General features: G+C 35.0%; 2 protein-coding genes across 18 annotated transcripts in view; one reads left to right on the forward strand and one right to left on the reverse strand.

Moving 5' to 3' along the window:
- The window catches only part of SUPT3H (SPT3 homolog, SAGA and STAGA complex component), a 455041-nt gene that overhangs the window by 373365 nt on the left and 59015 nt on the right, over positions 1-22661 (reverse strand). The gene's annotated exons all lie outside the window — the stretch shown is intronic.
- Positions 1-22661, forward strand: part of RUNX2 (RUNX family transcription factor 2) — a 486380-nt gene that overhangs the window by 80954 nt on the left and 382765 nt on the right. For 6 of the 9 annotated variants that reach the window (XM_045009229.1, XM_045009232.1, XM_045009233.1 and 3 more), the window contains exon 1: positions 14642-14714. In XM_045009229.1, the coding sequence (XP_044865164.1) occupies positions 14657-14714 (58 nt within the window). In that variant the 5' untranslated portion in view covers positions 14642-14656. Of the gene's footprint in view, positions 1-14250; positions 14393-14592; positions 14715-22661 lie in introns of those variants that run through there. The other 3 variants (XM_045009226.1, XM_045009227.1, XM_045009231.1) reach the window with 3 other exon arrangements.

The raw sequence follows: 22661 nt of genomic DNA on the forward strand, positions 1-22661 counted from the left end.
CCAGGAGCGCCCAATAAGCTGGGGCAGCCTCGGGGGCAGACACATCTACCTGGGGCTGCCTGCGCAGTGGCTGATGGTCCCAGGCACTGCCCCAGAGTAGTGGTCTGGGAGCAGTAGTGGGGCCCCGGGCCGCCATCCCCTGTCCAGAGCAGCAGCAGCGCCTGGGCCATCCCCCGCCCCCAGCAGGAGCAGCAGAGCCCTGACCATCCCACTCCAGCCCAGCAGCAGTGGGACCTTGAGTGTCCCCCGCCAGGATCAGCAGCATCCCCCCACAAGCAGCAGCGGCCCCAGAAGCACACGCGCGCACACACACACACACACACACACCAGCTAAGATTTAGTTACAGATATTTGTAGTAAACATCATGGACAGGTCACCAGCCCTTGACTTTTGGGTTATTGTCCGTGACCTGTCCATGACTTACTAAAAATATCCATGACTAAATCATAGCCTTACTCATAATCAGCTGACTGTCCACCATCCCCACTCCCAAATTTTTTTTGAATAACTGCTTCTCAAGATGGAATCCCCTATCCTGTAAATATAGCCTACATTCTTTTTTCCAAGATGTATACATTTAGCCATATTAAAACACACATTTTTTGCTAGTGCCCAGTTTACCACGCGACCAGATCACTCTCTATCTGTGACCTGTACTGTTCATTATTGACACACAAATTTGGGCAGTCGTTATCTGAAAACTTTATCAGTGACGACTTTATGTTTTCTTCCAGGTAACTAACATTTTTATTCAATGGCGTAGGACCAAGAATTAATCACTTGTGGGACCCCACTACAAACACATCCATTTGATGATGACTCCCCGTTTACTATTACATTTTGAGATCCAGCAGTTAGCCACCTTTTAATCCATTTAACGTGTACCATGGTAACTGTATCTTTCTAGTATTTTAATCAAAATGTTACTTGGTGCTAAATCAAATACCATACAGAATTCTATTACATCAACACTATTATCTTTGTCAAGCAAACTTGTAATCTCATCAAAAAAGGATATCAAGTTAGTTTGACAGAATGTATTCCATAAGGGCATGCTGATTAGCATTAATTATAATACCCTCCTTTAATTCTTTGAATTCTGTATCAGCCACTCCATTATCTTGCCAGGATCGATGTCAGACTATCAGCCCTATAATTACCAGGGTTATCCCATGTACCCTTTATCATCAAATATAACTATGGAATTTCTCATTATTTCTATAAATGTCTACCCCTTTTTTTAAATCCTAGTAAAATCTTAGCCTTACAGCTATCCTGTGGCACTGGGTTCTACAGATCCCAGTCTCATTCAGAGCACAAGATAGACCTGATATGGGAATGAATCAGACTTGTGTAGTAAAGGAGGCTGCTGTTTTTAGGTTCCCTGCCTCATTTATTTCGGAAGTTGGAAGGTGTATAGTGAATGAGACAGAACACTCACAACTGCAACTGAATGGGAGATGAGCTTTGAACATATAAAGTGATACACAATGCTAAGTACTCTGAAAAATAAGGTCCTAAGCATCTCAAATTGGGCATCCAAAATTAGTAAATACTTTTGACCTCAGTCTCTCTGTACCTCAGTACCCAATCTTTAAAACCGAGATAATACCATCCCCTTACCCCACAGGTAAGTTCTGATGTTCTAATGTTTCTTAATCACTCTTATATCACAATGAATGTTACAGAAAAGCCCAAGAGAAAATTAAAAATTCTGTCTTCATAGCAAAGTTTGACTAGTGTGCTGTAAATAAGGCATGTGGCCACACACTGAACAAATGAAGATACAACAAAATATTAAATAGTAGTTCATACACTGAGCATCATCCACTCTGTGCACTGAATGAGGCAGAGATCCTGTGGAAAAAATGATACATGATCATGTAATTAAAAAGCCTATTACAATGCATACACACAAGGGGGCTGATTTAAAGATGCATAGGCAACCTTAATTATTGCATTTCTTAACTGCTGAATGCTTGACTTCACAACCTTAATATTCATTTACTGTAGGTTTTTTGTCCGTAATACAGATTGAAAGATGCTTGTGGTAACAGTTCATCTTCTGTCTACCAACTGTTCAGACTGTTAGTTAATTAACACGTGTATTTAGCAGAAAGTAAGACAGGCCTCTCATGTAACTCTGCTACTTTGGGTTGCATAGTTCCCTTTCATCTAATCTAGAGAAAGCTACTAGTGCACCTTTGTGAAAAGAAAAGCATTTCATGAAGTACAAAAGCAGAATTTTTTCTAGAAAAAAGATGCATAATTCTAAGCATAGTTAAGAGAATAACAATGTCATGTATATGGATGTTCAATTTGATCCAATTACCTGGAAGGAAAAATAGTTTAAATTACTGTAGCTCCCACATACATAAGTCAACAGATAACCTTCTGTCCACACCAAAAAACATAGGGATTCAATTTTATGCAGTAACCAACTGGATTTGTTCTCCAGTTAAAAAAGAAAAATAAATTACACCAACTCTTAATGGTAAAACAGCAGCTATTTCACTAACGTTTGTCTGAAAGACAACCAAATGTTATTTTTTAGCTCTTTGATTATTCTGTTTAACTTGTAAAGATGCCACTTGTTATTGCAAATATTCCATTTCTCAGAAGACTGGTATCATTTTTCCTGAAACTGAAATATAAACAAACTGCTGCAGAGCTGTTTCAAGGCAAACCTGGACCTCACAAAGCAAGAAAATCACATCTAGTTTTCTCTTAAAAAGTAAAAGTTTGCATATGCCAATAAGAAAAATAAATTTCATAGAAAATTCAAGATAAAAATGGCAAAATGGAATTTGACGATGACAAGACTACAGCCTGTTACTGTATTAGCACCACATAATATTCTTTGACCTATGACAATTAAAATGTACTCTTTCTGGAAGTGAAAAGATTTGCTTATAATAGCTGCCATGATATAGGATGTGAAGGACAGGATTAGGTTTTTGTTTACTTCCAGTGTTTCAATGAGCATAGTCACTCCCCAAGGTCCCAGTCTTACAATTTATTCCAGGACGCGTGCTCATGCAGAACCCACTTCCTTCAGCACAGGGGTAGACACAAAAAGGGTTCTAACTGCACAGAGTAAAAGCTTCAAGGCCCTGATCCTGCAACAGAATCCACTAGTGCAGATCTTTACACCCGCAAAGAGTATCTCTGAAGTGGTATCCCATGACATGTTGTTGTCATAGTAGGTACCAGTTCCTGTTGTATGATCAGAACCTCCTATATATGAGGAAGATGACATCATGAAAAGTGTATAAATGTTACAACCAGTCCCATCTAGTGGCTGTGTAAGTCATCTGTTACAACATAAATGTGTTTAATGTACATCTAAATATCAAATCCATCATTCCCTCAACTTAAAATATTATGTATATTTTTTCTGGTTTTTTTTAATACTAATAAAGAAAAAGTACATTTAATTTCAGCTACTCTGGTCATAAAACAATAAAAGAAACCATAAAAAATGAACTATTCCATAAAAATATTAGTTTAGATTATATAAAAAAATGAACAGTTTGATCATTTAAGTTAAATATGCAAAAGATATTTCTTTGTTTGGTTCTCTAATTTATTTATTGTTAGCTGAAGTGCTGAACTTGAACCCAAAGTTCTCCTAATGCACAGAATATGTACAACAGCATCAGGGAAGGTCTGTCACTTTCCTGCAAAAATGCTTCAAACCATGACCTAAAGGAACCCTAGAAGTGGTCAAGAATGTGGTTTATTCTCCATGCCAGTTCAATATTTGACCACTCTGCTGAGACTGGCAACCAAGGTGCCTTTTAGTACACTCCTACAGGTAAACACTACATCTATGGCTTGAGTTTGGAAACTTTGGTATTGTTGGGATCTTTTTTCTTTCTTACATAGTCTGATCAATCAGGCTTTTCCTTATTCCTTTCAAGTTGGTGGATCTGTTTTCATGGTCAGAGTGGGTTTCATAATTCTCAGAAAGTAATTCTTCCTAGTCATTGAATTAGATTGCTCATGACCTGGTTGGACACTACACCCAACTTTGGTTTACAACCACTGATGATCCATTTTTATTTCTCATCTCTGTATGTTATATCCATCTATATCAACATCCCAGTTAAAGTATCCCAACTCAGTTTTCCACTATGCCCATAAGATAGTTTCCTTCATTTCATATAATTTGTGTTATTCTTGCTTGTTTCTCATATTCCTTGCATTTATATGAAAGTTAATGTTGTTCTTATTCTTCATCTTATGTTTCAGAACAGCTCCATCTTTTACACAGACGTCTAATGTACAAAGTAGAGCAGCCCACGTGAGTTAAGTGAAAGCTTTGCTTTTGATAAGAATGGCCCTACTGGGTCAGACCAAAGACTCATTTAGTCCAGTATCCTGTCTTCCGACAGTGGCAAGTGCCAGGTGCCCCAGAGGGAATGAACAGAACAGGTAATCATCAAGTGATTCATCCCGTCACTCATTCCGAACTTCTGGGAAACAGAGCTTAGGGACACCATTCCTGCCCATCCTGGCTAATACCTAATTTAAAGCTCTCGAGCTGGTTTTGAACCAAGAGGTCTTTACCCCATACAACCTACTTTCTGCTACTTTCTGCTTTAGGATTGGTGCCTACTTAACCTATCTTGGATCTTATCACAAAAAGCATCCAAGTGCCCTGTACCCTTCCCGCAAGGTTTATGCATTTCTGGAATCCAGGATCTTTACTATTTCTTCATTTGCACTTGGCTTCAGAGGGATTTTCTTGCGAGATGACTTGAATCATAAGTTCTCTTCCAAGCTTCTTCTTGTCATTTGTGATAACAAATCCTAATTCATTGGTGTAGTTTGATCTCACATGAATTGTAATCAGTAGGAAATATCCAAAATTCTTTAGGATACCTAGTTCCCTTGTCATACCATCATCTTTGGTACCCAGAAGGCACCAAAACTCTTCTGTTTTATCAGGCCAATCAGCCCATGGTCCTCACTAAAGTCTCACTGATTACAATTATGTGCTTTCCCTTCTTTGCTGCTGGTTCCATTTAACTACCTTCTTCCGGATCATTGACTGCGATATTGTGTCTGTTTGTGTCTTTTACCAGCCCTCTCCACAAATAAAGAATATTTGCTGTTGCTATCTAGAGTGGAAGGTTCCTGTCACAGTTCCAGGGTAAGCTGGACCATTGATGCCTCACTCAGTCTTTCAATGAGACCTTTTCCGAGTGATAGGCCCAGCACTTTCACTTCTCTCAGAGTGGAATCCTGTGATTCATCCCTACCAACTGGGTCTTCAGATTACAGCCCTTCTGTTTACCAATGTTTCCTCAGCAGGTCCAATTGGGTTCATTCCCTATTATAGGCTTCCCTTCTTAAGCTATGAACAGTAGGCAGACACAGTGACCAGTTTCTTCAAAACTAAATATTATTTATCCATGGAAATATAGTAATCAGAGACATAAGGTTAAAATAACAAAAGGTCTACATGTATATTGTCTTACCTAGGCTTAGAATTTCCATCGAGATTTAGATAGGCCCAACTTTGCCCTGGGACCCCAGCTCTTCTGAGGACCAAATCATAGTCTCTTTCTTTGTAGATCCTGCCTCTTCCCACTCAGCTTCAGAGCTATGGTTGTTAACAGTTTCCAAGTTTTTTCTTCATTGATTCCCTGCTTCGATTCCTCCTCCTTACTCCCATTTATCAACCAGCCTATTGTTCAAACTGTGGACTTAAATATTCAAAGGAATTGATATCTGTAGCGTTTATTAATTAATAGTGATTGGGCTATCTGCAACCATTGTCTGCCTTGCTGCAGATGCATAAAACCATCCAGGACTGAGTTAGCACTTTACAGCCATGTAACTGACCCCATAATAGTAATCTGAGGGCTAAGCTACATGGTCCCACAGTTTGGACTACGGGATTTGAACTGCAGCGCATATAATTCCCCAATGTGGATGCTCCAGCAAAATCTAAAGAGTAACCAGTTTGCATTAGTCCTCTTTAAAGAGGACTAAGTTAACATGAACTAGGTACCTTTTAGTTCACATCCGTAGCATGCACACAGAGAAGTTACAGCACAGCATGCTAATGCTTTTGCAATTCACATTCTCATAGTCCAACTTGAGGAGCCGTGTAGACAGCCTAACAGAAAGAGGCACAGCGCACACACAAGTAATCTGACAGAGGCATACATCACACACACACACACACAAAAAAAAAAAGCAAGTATCTCATGTTCTTCACAGCGCCACTGATGTTTGTCCTCAGTTCTACCTTTCATATTTGCCACAATCTTCCATCTACTTTCTTGGTCTTCTACAAGAACCCTAACTATTGTGTCAACTGGTAAGGGGTCTGTGGCAGTTCATTTCTTTGTTCAATTTTGGTTCCTTGGTTTCTCCTACTGTCTTAGCCACCCCCAACGTGCCCCCTCCCAAAAAAACCTGCCATATTGCTGAAAGACAAACTCATTAAAGAATTTAAAAAAAAAATCCTTTCTTGCTGCCTCCCCTTCCTTCTCTCTTCAATTTTACTCCTTCTATTCCCAGTATCATCTCCTTTCCAGGGCACATTTCACTCCTTAGAAGCCTACAATGCTATTCTCCACATACCTGCAATAAATGTTTTGAACTGGGGGGAGTGGCTAGGAATTTCACCAGATATGGAATTGTGCGATAGAAGTAAATTCTGGGAACAAAAACCTTTCTGATCTATTGGGAGGAATCCAGAGAGAGAAATGGGAGGAAGGACTGAAAGAAAGGCAATAATTACATTATTTTTAAAAATATGTTTTCCCTTTTAGTTTGACAGTTTCATTTTCACTGCTTTTTCATAGTTTTTCCTTCTCTGATAAAAATTTTAGTTTTCTGCATCCACTCAAGGATTTGAAAATCTGATGCAACATCTTTGGCGCTATCAAACAGCTTGAAAAATCTGAATAGAGCCAATGTATTACAAGGAACCAAAGTGCAGAGTTATGTATATTCACAGAAATATTGAGGAACCAGTAGCTGAAAGCATTGACTGTTGGGCCAAGTAATCCACCATCTGCGCAGTCTCCCCCATACAACCAATGAAATTGTATGTCAGTTTGTGTGGTGATTGGCTGAGTTACCTCTACTATCACAATGTTCTAGGACGACTCTTGGTTAGACATAGATACATGCTTTCCTGTCATATGGGTGTAATCTGTAAAGTTAAAATGGCTGAGAACTTAAAAATTAGATGGTTACAGACCACGAGTCCCAGTGACAACTGAACCTAGTGATAGTCTGAACAAAAAGAGCTCTCAGCTACGCTTGTCGCTGTTTCCACTGCTTCACAGTGACTCATATATTCTGGGCTTTAAAGTGATAATCCTAGAATTTTAGAGTGTCTCACACACAGATTATTGACCGCCTTGCACTGTGACTGGATGACCAACACCCAATCAGAATACAAGGATTCGTTTACAATGAAGGCCTACAAACTACATTTTTCCCCATGCCCTAAAGAAAGCTAATGTGCACGCGCACACATTTTTTTTTATATTAGATTTTTATAATCTCCAGCAAGTGGAACCATAAAGTACGTAATGACTATCCCTAATTGTTCGAATCACTTGCTTTTTATTACTTACTATCCTGCCCTCATTTCCATTTTTGTTTTAGTCTTTTGTTTCATGGTGGAAGGTTTTTATTGCAAGCTCCTATGGGCACTGATTTGCTGTCTTATTTGTTTGTAAAATCACCTGGAACAATAGTGATATGCAAAATTAACTAATAAAAAATAAATAATAACGTGTGGCTGAGAACTAACTACACACGGATTATGCCTGTTACTCTGGGAACTGCAGAACTAGAATAAACTGTACAAGTACATATACACAACTATAAAGCATCCCTGCACTCTGAATAGTTTGTTATTCCATCTCAGTTATATATTTAAATTTCTCTGGGATATTTTAAAAACATCTGTTCTGAAAGATACCATATAAGTACTGATTACTGAAAAATCCTACAGGGTGCAACCCTTGTAGACTGTCAATATTAAACATGTATTATCCAGCCAATTGTCTAGGTAGATATTTAGAATATTTACTACTTTATATATGAAAAATACTGTAGAGTAGTTACTGTATAAATCAAGTGGCAATTTTAACTTCAATGTTTAGTATCTTAGCCATTTAAAAAAGCATTTAACTTTCATTAGGCTCACTGAACAAATTTCATGTCTCCAATATTCATCCTTTCAGACTTATACAAGCACAGAAGCATCTGAAACTGGTATAATTTTAAATCCAGAAGCAACATTTTATCATTGAACTATGCCCCAGAAAACAGTGGCTTAACATGAAAACAGAGACACCAACTCTAAGCAGTATGAATGCTCCGCTATAATGTTTTTAAAAAACTTGTCTTCTAATCTTGATTGAGGTTTGAAAGGAGAAAGCCTGTCATTTTCTAGTGTAAATGTTGTGCAAAAGCTTTACAAATACAGATTTAAATCTGCTATTGCCATTACTAAAATAAATGAAAAATCTATAAGCAGCAATGAAACTGGCATGCAAATAAAGGAACTGTCAAGACATATATTGCCTAAAAATAAGCTTACAATAACTATTTTAAAGGCTGTGTGTGGTCTTACCCATATATTTTGGCAAGATGCACTTTCTGCAACCACAGCTAGATTCATCCAAAAGCAGTGGCACTGGAGAGTCTCTGTCTCACCTGTCAAAGTTGAAGAACGTTGTTCAGCAGACCACCATGAGTCCATGGATAGGATCCATAGCACTACAGCAGCTGTTCTTGATAAGTGCTTAACTATAGGGGAAAATACTTTAAAAAAAAATCTCCATAAGAGGATCACCCTTAGTACACATGTATTTAAAAACAATGAGAAACAAGGACTCTGCCATTTCTAAAATAAAACTCTCTGGACATTCATGCCATTTCAGCATAAATATTCTAACAGGTATTACTATCCATTTTAAAAAACCTGTTTTAATAAATAATGATTAAAAATATTACATTTACACAGTAAGTGTACAATATTGTATTTACCTCATAAATTAGCCAAAGCATACTAAATGTCTATTAGATCTTACCAAAATTGTCTGCAGTCATATAAAACCTCCTTAAGTTAGTCTGTCTTCAGACATGTAAAATAAATAAATAAATAAATAAATAAATAAATGTTTTCTTGTTCTTAAACAACCTCTTCCTGTCAAACCACAAATAGGTTAAGTATTTAGCCTCATCTCTTCTTTTGGGAGGGAGAAGGTGTAGGTTGCTTGGGTATGGTAAAAGGAAGGTAAACTCAAGGTACAAGTAAGACCAACAAGAAAAAAAATATATAAAGAAGTTGCCAATCTCATACCATATGAGAATATAGAACCAATAGCCCCAAAAGCTAGCAAAAAGAACCTATCAAAATTATGCATATAAAAATAGCAACTTCAACACCAATTAGCAGCATGCAAGCATTAATTTCTAGAGAGGTGAATATTTTCTAAAAATAGTCATTGCTTTAACTACTGAGATCTCCAATGGTTTGATTAGTGGTAGTACTGTATCCAATAAGCAAAAAAGGCTTTAGACAGATTACTTTCACTTTTCCCTAGATATATTTAGTGTACTAACTAGCATAGTTAGGATATTATTTTTCTTTGGTTTTGTCAGTAGCATGTTTGAAATAAATTTTATTAAGTGGTAGTGTATGTAACATTGCATTGTGGGTAGCAGTTTCCTGCCTTAACCTAGCCACATCCTCAGCTGTTATATGAGACAAGTTTCCCATATTTTCTGCAAGTTGACTTTTTTTTTTTTAAACAGACTGGAGAAAATACAAAACAATTATAATGTTTTTAAACAGTAACTATTGGCTGCTTACTGGACTATATTTAACTAGAATGGCACTCTTACTTGCTGTACAGACTAAGAAATAAATTTATGGAGAACAGAAGAACACCAATGATAATCAGAAAAATAATTGAGCAATAATGTACAAAAGCAGCAGTCAATAAGATATATTTGGCTTCTAAGATGCAGAAGCTTGTTCAAGGCCTGGACAGTGGGCAGAGTTTTTCCATTATTATTGCTGAAATGGGCATTATGTGACTTTTTTCTGCATAATGACAAATGAGAGTTAATAATCCAAGGCAATATGAAACAATTATGTTAATTACTAGTAAATTAATCATTGATCAACAGAGAATTACTCTCATCTCAATCTATAGCAAGGATTTCTGTTTTAGGTTTAAACAGATCTTTAATAGTAAGAGTCCAAAGAAAAGAAATCAGACAACCAGTATTTGCTTACAACAGACGAAAAGCTACAATTTTTCACACAGAACCACAGACAATCAGCTTCATACCATTTATAGTTAAAATAATACTGAGGAGAAAAGGGGGGGGGGCTGGACAATGTATATACAGGAAGGAAATCATAAAAAAATTAAGCATTTATTTGTTCAATACCACGACAGTATTTTAGCAACAATGTCTATGAAAAGAAATATAAGTTGGCATAAAGAAGTATTTTTATTTAATACTGCTAAATAGAAGGCACGGTCTGTTATAATAGGTTAACATATGTTATACTGAATCTACTTCAGGCAACTGGAACAATGTTGGAACTTTAAAATCCAAGTATACATTAGTCTATACAATGAAATTTTTACAAAATGTGTAAATACTGTAATTACACACCTACACAGGAATAAAACACTAAATAAAGTAAAATGCAGCACCACTGAGAAAGCTATAATCAAAATAAGAACGACTTCTCTATGGATTTGTGAAATGCAGATCCCAAGCAGAGTGGCTTATGCCGTCAGAAACAGGAAAATGTAGCACTGTTTGAGATAGACCTAAAGCAGCAATATCTGTGGGTTTGACGCATCTGAAGAAGTAGCATAAGGATATGCCACATTATAGAAGTCTGTTTTATACTTCTGGGAGACACAAAAGATAAAGAATAATCTATTCCTTTAAAAAAAAATAGGTTGGAGATTCTTCTCTCATAGCAAGTTGACCATAACATAAAAACAAACTTTTAAAAGTACAAATATACTCTCTACAGTGTATCCTATAGTTTATATGCTGTATAAAGTATGAGTGACAAAAAGCAAAATGTTTGAAAATATAAAGCAAGGCTTACAGGTTTTCAAAACAAATTTCCTAAAAGATAAAGGATATGGTGGCATAAGTTTTGTGTTGAAATTGATTTTAATTTCAAAATGAGATTTAATTTGTCATCAAAGAACAAGTCCATAATTTACAGAGCAAATTCTTTAGCCTGATACTTAAGTGTAATTATATCAGTGGCTTGAAGTAACCCCTGTAGAATTTTTAAGTTAACTTTGCTTTCTATAGTTCTGTCTTTTAAACAAAAGTCTTAAGTATAAGTCAGCAATCAAGAGACTTGTTTACATAGTGACTTTTCAGAATTAATATATTTTCTTCATCACATTAAAAGTCTAAGCTATTTTTGAAGAAACAAGTTGGTAGGTATTATATCTGTACATTTTTTTCCTTCAGAAAATCTCTCAATTAAAAAGATTACTAAAATAACAAGGAAACATTTCCAACAGAGAGAAAACAAATTTAAATTCTAAATGAGTATAGAAAATATCTAAAACTACACTTCAATCCCACTTTGGTATCAATGTGTTTCTAAGTTCGACAATCTTCACCCTGCCAAATGGAGAATTTATTGTAGTGATCTTAATCTTGATATCAGAGATTAATAAAGTAGCCTATCGCTCCTCAAAAGATCATCTCATTTACGTATGTACTGAAAGGGAAAGTTGGTGGAATATATTGAAGCAATGCAAGTCAAGGCAATTAAGAAAATTCATCTTGGATCAGTTTTATTTCAATGTACCGAGTTCAGAGATCTAGTTCTCTGTGGTGAGTATAATTTTCAGTTATTAAAGAGATGAATAGTAATGAATGTTGGAGCTTCTGTCTTTTAGAATTATAAAGATTGGGCTTAAATATGGGACAATATAAGAGTTTGCCTCCAACAGTAAAGTTATCTATAAGAACTGAATATACTTACCATAATACAATATCTGAAACTTTTTCAATGTGTAAACGTATTTGCAGAGATGTTTGCACTTACAATTTGAAATTCCACAAATTATAGGGGCAAAAACCTCCAAATGCTTTTATCACACTAAAAATTGATTAGACTTCTAATTCATATGTGTGCTTTATTTATATAACAGAATTAATGCTCTATTTCATCATTTTTATGCCTTTAACTGCGTTCTCAGTGATGGCACTATCATATAATGAAAATATATATTTAGGAATACAAGAAACCCACCTTTAAAGGAACAGGTGGGTTTTTTGTTTGGTTGGGATGGTTTTGGTTGTATTTTTTTTTAAAGTTCTACATATATCAGTTTATTCACTGATTTTCTCATTTTAAGGAACAGTCCTAGAAATTTGGTAACCTCTATAGAACAGGGAAAGTGTTGAATTGAAGACAATATAGTTTACATTCCAATACACATTATGCTGAGATGTTCAGAAACAGGACTGGTTTTATGTTTCTCTGATAAGTATCTGCCAAAGAAAAGTTTTACTGGAATACTCTTTTCGCATCTCCTCTCTCCCCACTCCATCGAACCACACAAAATAGGGATAACCTGATCTCCACCCACCCTTCAACCAATTAGTTTCACACCACTTCTAGTCAATTGCTTATTGCAGAAGCAAGGGAGGAGATAAAGGGAAAAAGGAGTGAGGGAAGCCAACTGCCAGAAACATGCTTATGAGGAGTTTTACAAATAAATGATGAAAAATGCTTAGAAAATTTTAGGTCTGTATTTCTTTTCTGCCATTCTTCTGCCTCCCCCAACCAAAAAAAATGGAATTATAAAATACAGTGCTTATATTATACAATCATGCTAACAAGAAAATGAGTTCTACACAAATACATGTCCAGAGGGGGCAAAAATAAGATAGTTTCTTAAAGATGTTTCCAATTTTCTTCTGAATCTGAGTGAGCAAATCAAGACTACTGAACACATTATTCCCTACTACACACAGCATTTTGCAATTTATTTCAAAGCCTCTATTATAAACAAAAAATACTGCTTTTGTTAACACACAGTGCCCTGATATAGTAAAAGCTTTTATTACACAAAGTTAAAGTTGTCTGTTAAGTATATAAAAATAGATTATATATATGCACGTTAAATGTTTAAGCCTTACATAAGCATCAAAATTATGTTTCATTTTCAAAGTAAGCACTAACATTAACCACTGAATAAAACTATTAACAGTATCCCTCAAAAAGTATAAGACAATACCGTTTCTCTGAAACACTAGAATTACAATAAGCAATTAATGTTAGCAATCAAAATTCCACAACCATACTGTTCGGTAACTTCTATAGTAAATTGTTGAAGTATTTTTATTCAAAAAGCATAATTTATAATACAGTACTCAAAGTAGTTACAATATACAAATGACAGATTCGGCAAAAAAGCCAACTGAAATATAATTGCACTTAATTTTCATTATATAAAACTGGCAGCTAATCTTGAAGGTACATAAGCAAGACAGACATGATTTAAGATTTGTAAAGGAATCCCCAGACTAACGCTTCTATGACAGCCAATTACAGTACAAAACACAGCCCCAACAAGCAGTCTGCTACCAGACCTTAGGAAAGGTAAAGTTTCTTACAATGAGTTACAGATTCACAAGTATAGGAAGACAAGAAGAAAAAGAAAAACAGAAGGAATCCAGCCACCCAGCAAATATGAAGCAGACCCAAGATTGTGATACAATCCAAAGACGTAAATTATTGTAAATCATCACTGTTGTTCAGAATTTCACACAGCCACTTGCGCCAATTTTGCTTACTTTTCCACAGACACAATAATGAACAAGAGAAAGAAAGGGGGTGAAAAAAAAAGGGGGGGGAGCCTGCACTGAGAGTACAAATAAAGTTCTGCTGTCCATATGCTTTAACTGTACAGGAGTTTGGGCTCTTTCAGCATTTTGTACTCTCTCCAAATCCTCATGAGTCACAAAAATTAAAAAGCTATATCCTTCTGGATGCCAGGAAGGGCCTTGCCACAGGCCTTTTGTCAAAATAAAATTTAAAAAAAAAAAGAAAGGGAGAAAGAAAAGCCACAGTGGTAGGCAGTCCCACTTTACTTTGAGGACTGTGATGTCACAAACCACATGATTCTGTCTCTCCAGTAACAGTGCTTGCAAAAAAAAAAAGGAGTTTTAAAGCTTTTGCTTTTTTGGATTATGTGAATGCTTCATTCGCCTCACAAACAACCACAGAACCACAAGTGCGGTGCAAACTTTCTCCAGGAGGATAGCAAGAAGCCTCTGGTTTTTAAATGGTTAATCTCCGCAGGTCACTACCAGCCACTGAGACCAACAAAGTCAGTAAGTGCTCTCTAACCACAGTCTATGCAGTAATAGTAGGTCCTTCAAATATTTGCTCATTCTCTTTTTGTTTTGTTTCCTTGCTTTTCACATTATCGGTGCTACACAATTTTTTGATAGAAAAAAACAAATACAGAGTTTATGCACTCCAGGCACACTGTAATACTAAAACTAGGTTTGGGTATGGTTTGTATTTTCAGTTTAAGGCTTCAAGCAATATTTGCACCAGAAGATACAAATTGTGTGTGAAAACAGAGAAGGACTATGGCATCAAACAGTCTGTTCAGCTCAGTGACACCATGTCAGCAAAACTTCTTTTGGGGTAAGTATTACGTTTGTTTAATTCTATGAATGATCATTGATTGTCATCAAAACAAAAACCTGTTAAATAGTATTTTTTGTGTTTAAAGTTCAATACTTGGGTATAGTCATGAAAAAAAAGAGGTTCCCATAAATAACGTATGCAGATTTAAGAACTAATTTGTTAACTGACAAACTAGGCAAAGTGAAGTCGCTATACTACACTCCAGTGTTTGACAGCAGGTGTGCTGTCACATAGGTGAGTCAATGTTTCCAGTTACATTCATTTAGCAAAGTAAGATACTGCTCTGAAAAAGGTAAAAAGCTTATTAAAATTAAAGTATTAAATGAATACAATCAACAATATCACAGAAGACCGCCAGGTGAAGAACCTGGGAAGAAAATGTGACATTTTATAGAGCTCCGGCATCTTTGCAATAGTGACTTAACACTGCTAGTTCTCTGTATCTGAAGAAAATTAATAAAATGTAGGACTTAGCAACCTTTCCGACATAACTGCCCTACCACTGTCTTAGATGTTTTATAAACTAAGAAAATGCATTTAGTATATATACACTAAAGTATTCAGTGCTAATCCACAGCTAACCCCAAAATCTGTTCATTTGTTTCCACACTTTCACAGCAAAGCATGCATTACAATGCATCAGCTCTTTAAAAACAGTTTTTCTAACTACATTTGAGTCATGAATTAGCTGAGATCATTTTTCCATAAAAACTATTCATCTGTGAAAATAAAGCAAAATGTGGATGAAATTCAATTTGATATGTAGTAGCATTTTTATAGCAGCTCTGCATAATAGAATGTTGCCAAATATCGGCTTGGCTATTCAGAACTGTAAATAGACTTTTAAATGTCTTCATGAAATCACAGAATTAATTATACATGTGTATATTTACATACATGTCCATATAGAGAGTACACATACACCGTAAAGCAATACTGCCAACATCTCTAATTTTAAACCTTCCTGCCTTGCCTGCTTTTAAAATCAATATAAATACATTTTAATCCTCTATTAATTACCATGAAATAAAATTGAATGAGACTGAATAACTTTTTCTGATTTCTATAAAATTCAGAATGCAGCTGAGCTTTAGTTGAAAGAATGACAGTAAAATACCAAACGGCGTTAATATTTGATCAGTGGTCAGATATTTTTTCACAAACATTTATTGACAGGTCAATAAAACTATCTGAATTATCGGAAAGAACACCACAAGAAAAGCATATGAAAACTTACAAGATTTTCTTAATGCTGTCCATCATGCTGAAACTATGTTAGGGCTGTAGATAACCCTTTAACTCCCCTCCCCCCCGCACTTTAAAGAACAAAAAAGATGCTAGAAATGCTTTCAGCACATACAATATAAGCTTAATCTAGGTGTAACTAGCTGATGGTTGGAGTTCCCTTTACCCCTCCTACTTCACACATTTCAACTGGCTAGTAGTTAAGCACATGAATGTACAGTAAGTCCATGAGCACAATCAGACATGAAGGAAGTTCATACTTAAGGAATAGAGAGACTGTTTTTTTCATTTATGGTATACAAAGGCATTGATACAACTACATAGTGCTACTTCTCAGTACTAGCTGTCTGAACGTGGTCACCCTGAGGTATACTTCACATAGTACTGAGGTAAAACATGGACACAAAAAATAGGCATCATTTCTACTAAAACTGCTGTCTTAAAGAAGCACAGCCAGACCACATTATCCCAGTGTTTACAACAGGAAATACAGTTTACATGTATAGGGACTTTCTTTTGCTTTTTCTTCCAAAAGAGATTAGGAGAAATTTTGTTGGCTAAAATTATCATAACATGCAGTGGTGAGTGCTTAATTCATCTACTCTTGGTCATTCTTTAAGCTACTGAATAATGTTGCAACATGCTTCCAAATTTTGCATGTGTATGTAAGGTTGGACAAGTACGTGTCCTTTGAGGCAAACTACAATGAATTTCTAAAGTAAAAGTAGAATGTCTCTAACTTTATATTTAACCTTAGAAAATAAGAATAAAAGCTACAAGATCCAAGTTACTCATCCATTGTTTCCAAACTAACAAAATGGTACGGCTGTGTATCAGAATGCATAGTCCAACTATCATCTTCATTAGAGTCAGGTCCTGCATTTAGTCTCCTCCCATTCTGTTCTACAATTTATTCCTATTGGGCCTGTTAAATTTGATGAGGTTTTTCTTAACTGACTTGTGAAACTAATGATGACTGATGGTAGGGCCAGGAAAGTGGAGTGCATCACACTTCTGATCTGTTTATCAATAAAGTTTAGCAGTATCGCTGCAAATTTATTATTTCACCTGCTGCAGGGGATCTTCTGTAACTTCAAAAGGCATATGTTCCTACTTAATCTAATAAATTCTGCATTATCCAGAAACTCTGTTCTGGGCTCATACTTTTCTACAGCACAGGTACACTGAGAGCTAAATCCAAGTTTGGACTGCGTTCTGCCTGCGTATACTTGCACTCCGAATCTTTTACATTTAAACCTATTAATTTTGAGTTTGCCAAGACAGTTATATTTTTGTACCTATGTTTAAACTACAGCAACAATAAATTGCTCAGACCAACCAACCAACAAACATCAAATTGTTGAAAAACATCCGGAAGACATGATTTACACACGATCTTCCAGATCATGTAGTACTTCTCAAATACATACCATATCAGTTATAAATAACAGGAACCACATTCTGCACTGATATATGTTCTGTGCATCCCTTTGGGCTTCAGTGAAGTTGTCCAGAGTGTAAATCAGACAAAAAAATTGGCCAATACGTTAATCTAACTTTTTTGTAATTGACTATGGTAGATGGATGTAGTAAGTGAATATGAAATGTATCAAGTTTATAACAAAACGTAGTACCACTTATATCAAGATGCTACTCAATGACATGTATACTATTTTTTAAAAAAATACTTTCAAGAACTGATTATGAGCTGCTCTAACACTCTGTAACAAATTTAATTTTGCATTTACATCAAAGTAGCCAATTTAGAAGAGGATCCAAAATATAGAAATTCAGAAATCAGAAAGCTGTATATTTCTATGGACTAAAAGAAGAAAACATCTATAAATTCCACCTCTAGATTTCATAATCATAAAAATATTAACTCAACCAATTTTAATCACCACTTTTCTTTGTATTAAAATATAAAACAAAGTGCTCATAATATAAAGTATAATATGAAACACCATGAAGAGATGACTTCTCATTCACATTAAGAAGAATGGATTCCTGCCACTACATCTTGTAAGGGTATGAAATACATGAAATATACATGACTACACTATATTTTTTAATGGTTTGCAAGGAACAAAATATATTTATTCGTTTAATCACCTCCTTTGAACTAACCACTGATCGTTTGGATTGTTCAATCAGCATTGCTGATGTAAAATTCACTAAGATAGAAATGTTCCAGTTTGTTAACAGAACACTGAATTATCTGATGGTTAAATAAACTAGGGAGGAAAAAAAACACCCCAACTCATTAGAGGCACTAAGATTTTATCAAGCATACAGGATTAATCTTTATTGAATAGAACCATTCACAAATCAAACCTTACTCTACTTCAATACTTTCATAGAGCGCTAATCAATTACAAACCTTTTCTAGTGATTCAAAATCCATGTGCTTTTAATTTTATACACTGGTGGTCTAAAATATAGTACTGAGGCCGAGCTAAGTCATTCTGTATTGCAACTTCGCTTTTTTCAATAAATATTCATCTAGAGGTTTTCTTAGAGAGAACTGCTCATATGAAGACTGTGGTAATATTTTTATACTGTACCTCCTTGTTGAAGCAGAAGGTTAGGGGTTACCTAAATACCTCAACTGTATATACAAAAAAAGGAAAAGGTAAGTATTCACATGAAAAATCCAAAGGGACTATATTATTTATTTTTGCATTTCCTATGATTAATGATGCACCAGTGCATACTTGAAAACTCAAGTCAAAATAGGGTAACACCTCAAATTCTTTTACAAACTGTACAAATATCAAACTTCCATGCTGTATTAACTACTCTACCAGAAATATTTAAAGACTTTACCACCCCCACATTAATAGTATAACAATAATACTGCAAGTCCTCCCAAACTGTGTGACTTCTTGGTGGTGGTCTGACTAATCTTAACCTTAAAATGTATTTAAGAGTATAAAAATACCATTCCTTATTTTTTATTTATTTTTCTATCTGATTAGCTTTTAGAACATCCAGTTTAGTACTTTTTATGGCTACTATATGTTCAAAACAGTCTAAACCAGTAATGGAGACAAACTCATTTATGCTTTCAGGTATACATGGAAAAGAAATCAATATGCAAAATATTCTTGCAAAGAGGGCTGAAACTATACACTGCAGCTGGTTCCTACCTTAACGTAAAAGCTACATTATAAATGTGTTTAATGACCTGTCATACATTATGTAATGCCCCCATGTCCAACAGACTTCAGTGGAAGTTAAAGAATACAAGGAAGGGCAGAAGTAGGCCATACTGGTTGGATTACAGCAGTGCAGAGCACCCCCAGTTCTCAGCTTTAGCTACCATGAAAGTAAACAGGCACTGGAGGTGCTCAGTACCTCTGAAAATCAGGCCATATGTATGTTTTACTCTATGTACCTAATAAAATTTAACACTATGTATTGTAGATGATGGAGTTGTCAGTTAATAAGTGTTGCAATAAACTGCCACATTTAGTATTCCCTGGAGCACAAAATATTTTAATTAAGGGGGGGCCTCAAGATAAACAGCAAAAACCTGAAGCATTTTAGCTTTAAACTTGAAATTCTGAAAGAATCAAATTTGCCCATAGTTTAACTGCAGTATTCAATTGTAATTTAAAAAAAAAAAGATTAATTTAGATTACTCGAGTAATAAACTTCAAGAAGATTCATATTATGTTGATAAATGTATTTCAATCTCAAAAAAATAAATTAAGAAACCTTACACTATCTTCAAAGGGGTTTTCCTTGTAAATTTTGCCAGGCTTAAGAGTTGACCACAAGTTTTTGTGCATGTGCAGTAGACATCCACAAAGTACACCAGACATCAACCCTCTCCACCATAGAACCCCAACAAGAAACTACTGTTATCAAACAAACGAACTGCATTTTGTTTATATTATTTACAATAACATCAGTGTTTATCTCTCTCTCTCTTTTTCAAACTCCTCTCTGCAGGCTTATGGGGAACGGAATGGGGGGGTGTCTTTTGCTCTCAGGTGCTTGTTTTTAAGTTAATAAAGTTTAAATCTAAGAGCATGTTTCCTTTCATAAACAGGCTCTCCTCTCCAAATAAATAGAAGACTTACCACTTAATATGTTGAAAAATACACCCTAAAGAGAATATTTTAAAGATGAGCACAGGGACAAAATATCACTTTAAACTTGAGTTACTGTATCATAAAACAGTTCAACACTTCCAATAAAAAAGTCCATTATTCATGCATCCGTTTCCTGTATTTTTTTATTCTGCTTGTTAGCATGCAGTGTACTGATCTAGCCTTCCTCATATAGCTATAAGTTTCCTATTTAATGTATAAACTTGTTTCCAGGCGGGGAAAAAAGATTTAATATTGATTCACTGACTGCTAAAATCATTTTAAATTGGTCCAATTAAATTGCTGAGTGACTTATTCAATATTTCTTTAAAATACTCTAATTTACTAAACATATTTTTTTAATTTTATTACTGTAAAACAGCAAGTCTAAGTACATTGTTCTCTTTTCTTTATATAAGTACTTTAGAAATTCAGACATTTACTGTATTCTCAGCAGTTTATTTCAGGAGTATTTTCTCATCTCTTTTAATAAAACAACCTTTATTATAACAGTCAAGGTTAAAACCATTATTTCCTCTGCTGTCTGGGTTTTCAAGAAATGTTACATTCATTAAAGTCAGGCAGTCCCGGAATTAACAATAAGTTTTAACTTTTAACATGTTATAGCTAAAAACCCTGTGGCAAAGAACTTTTGGCAGGTAGTCAATTCAACAGGGTTTGTTACAGTATTTCTCTGATAGACAGTGATTTTTTTATTCACATACTATATTTCATTGGAATTGTTAGTTTCTGAGAATAAATTATAATTTAATATTAATTTTCTTACCAAAAAAAAGTTAAAAAAATCAGGTACCTTACATACATTTATCCTCCCTGAATTTATGTGAACCACAAGTGTGCCAAACCATTGTTTAACTTTTGGTCAGATATCTTGCATCTAAATCTACTTTGTGGTTTAGTAAAAGAGAAAGACAGAGGCTGCCAGTTTCATAATATTTTATTGTTCAGAACAAAAAAACCTAACCCAGATCACAATGAAAATCAATGGCAACATTAACAATGTGCATGAGCATATATACTCATGCGCACACCCCACCCACAAGCGCTGTTCTTTCTGAAACTGGAGTTATAGTATAAAATGTTGTGTTTTACATTTATTACCTCCAGTTATTATAGCAGGTGAATTAATTTTTTGCCCAATGAACTCAATTAACATGATCACAACAATTTAACAAAAGATAGAGGCTTTTTATGAGAAACAATATACAGATATATCTGTATTTATATCCATGTACGTACACGTATCCATTTACTTCTGAATGCTATATTTTTTTCAAAGTATCTATATATCATTTAAATAAGGATCAGAAAACACAGTTAAAAGAAACAGTATTTTAATATGTGTGTGTTGTACTAGAAAGGGTAATATTTCTATTGAAAAATGTTAATGTATCACCAGTGTATATGCAAACATCCATGCACACGTGCACATATATATACAGTTGATACATTTTTAAACTGAAAGATTACCATCTAGTACCACACAAGCAAATTTAAATACTGATTGCTTATTTTAATTCTATACTTTCCCAGCTCTACTTCTAAATATCTGTATTTCACTAAGCAAAATATCTAATAATTTAAGTTAGCATCCAGTAACTTACCACTATAACTATACAGGGGTGGGATGTACTATCACATTCTAGTTTGTTAATAGTCTGAATTTCATAACGTTTACAAATCTTTGCAATGCACGGCTCATTCTTCTAACGTATTAGGACATATTTCAAGTTAAGTTTTTTGGGGCAGGGATCCTGTCTTTGTATTTGTAAAATACAATGTCTACTGATAGCACAATATAAATAACAGTGATAGTACCATAGTGAGTGATGGTTCAAATACCACATTTAAAAAAAATTTGGCAATAGCTCTGGGAAAGTGTATTATGATACCTTCACCTTTTCTAATACATACTCAACAGAAATTGCATTTCTGGATATCACGGTTGAGTTCACCTTGGCCAACTAAGAGTTAAAAATAGAGACCACTTTTTTTTAACCAAGATTGTCTTCTTTCCCTTATAGCTGCTGTTTATGACAAAGTGAAATATACTATTTCTACAAGTGATGAAACAAATTCATCACACCGTATTTAGTTTTTAAGAATTCTATTATGACACATAATGCTCTCTTCAGCCATTAAAACATGACTTCCCTATATCAGTATTTTTATTAATGTCAGTATCAGCCTTATTGCAGAAAAAGCAAGAGTCAGCTTTGGCAGAGAAGAAAATAGCTGTAGCTGAACAGAAGTTTAGATGTAAACTGGCTCAGAGTTAAGAGCCTTTTCTGAGACATGACCCACTAAAATTGTTTATTCTGAGAATAGTGAAACATGCTACATCATGTTGATTGCATATCTATATTTTAATGGTAATTATCCTCTGTAAATGCCACATTTTACTTAATTCTTAAATAGAAAACAAACGAGTCCTGGTCACTGTAGGCTATCAAAGGATTTGTACAATATAGCATGGGAAGGCTTTATTAAAGAGAATTTATGAGGGCTAAAGTTATTAATTGAAGTACAATACCCATGTACAGAAGCAGCTTTGTAATGGGAACACTTTAATAAGTTAGCA

This window comes from Mauremys mutica, chromosome 3 (assembly GCF_020497125.1).
Source record: "Mauremys mutica isolate MM-2020 ecotype Southern chromosome 3, ASM2049712v1, whole genome shotgun sequence".
Classification (NCBI taxonomy): domain Eukaryota; kingdom Metazoa; phylum Chordata; order Testudines; family Geoemydidae; genus Mauremys; species Mauremys mutica.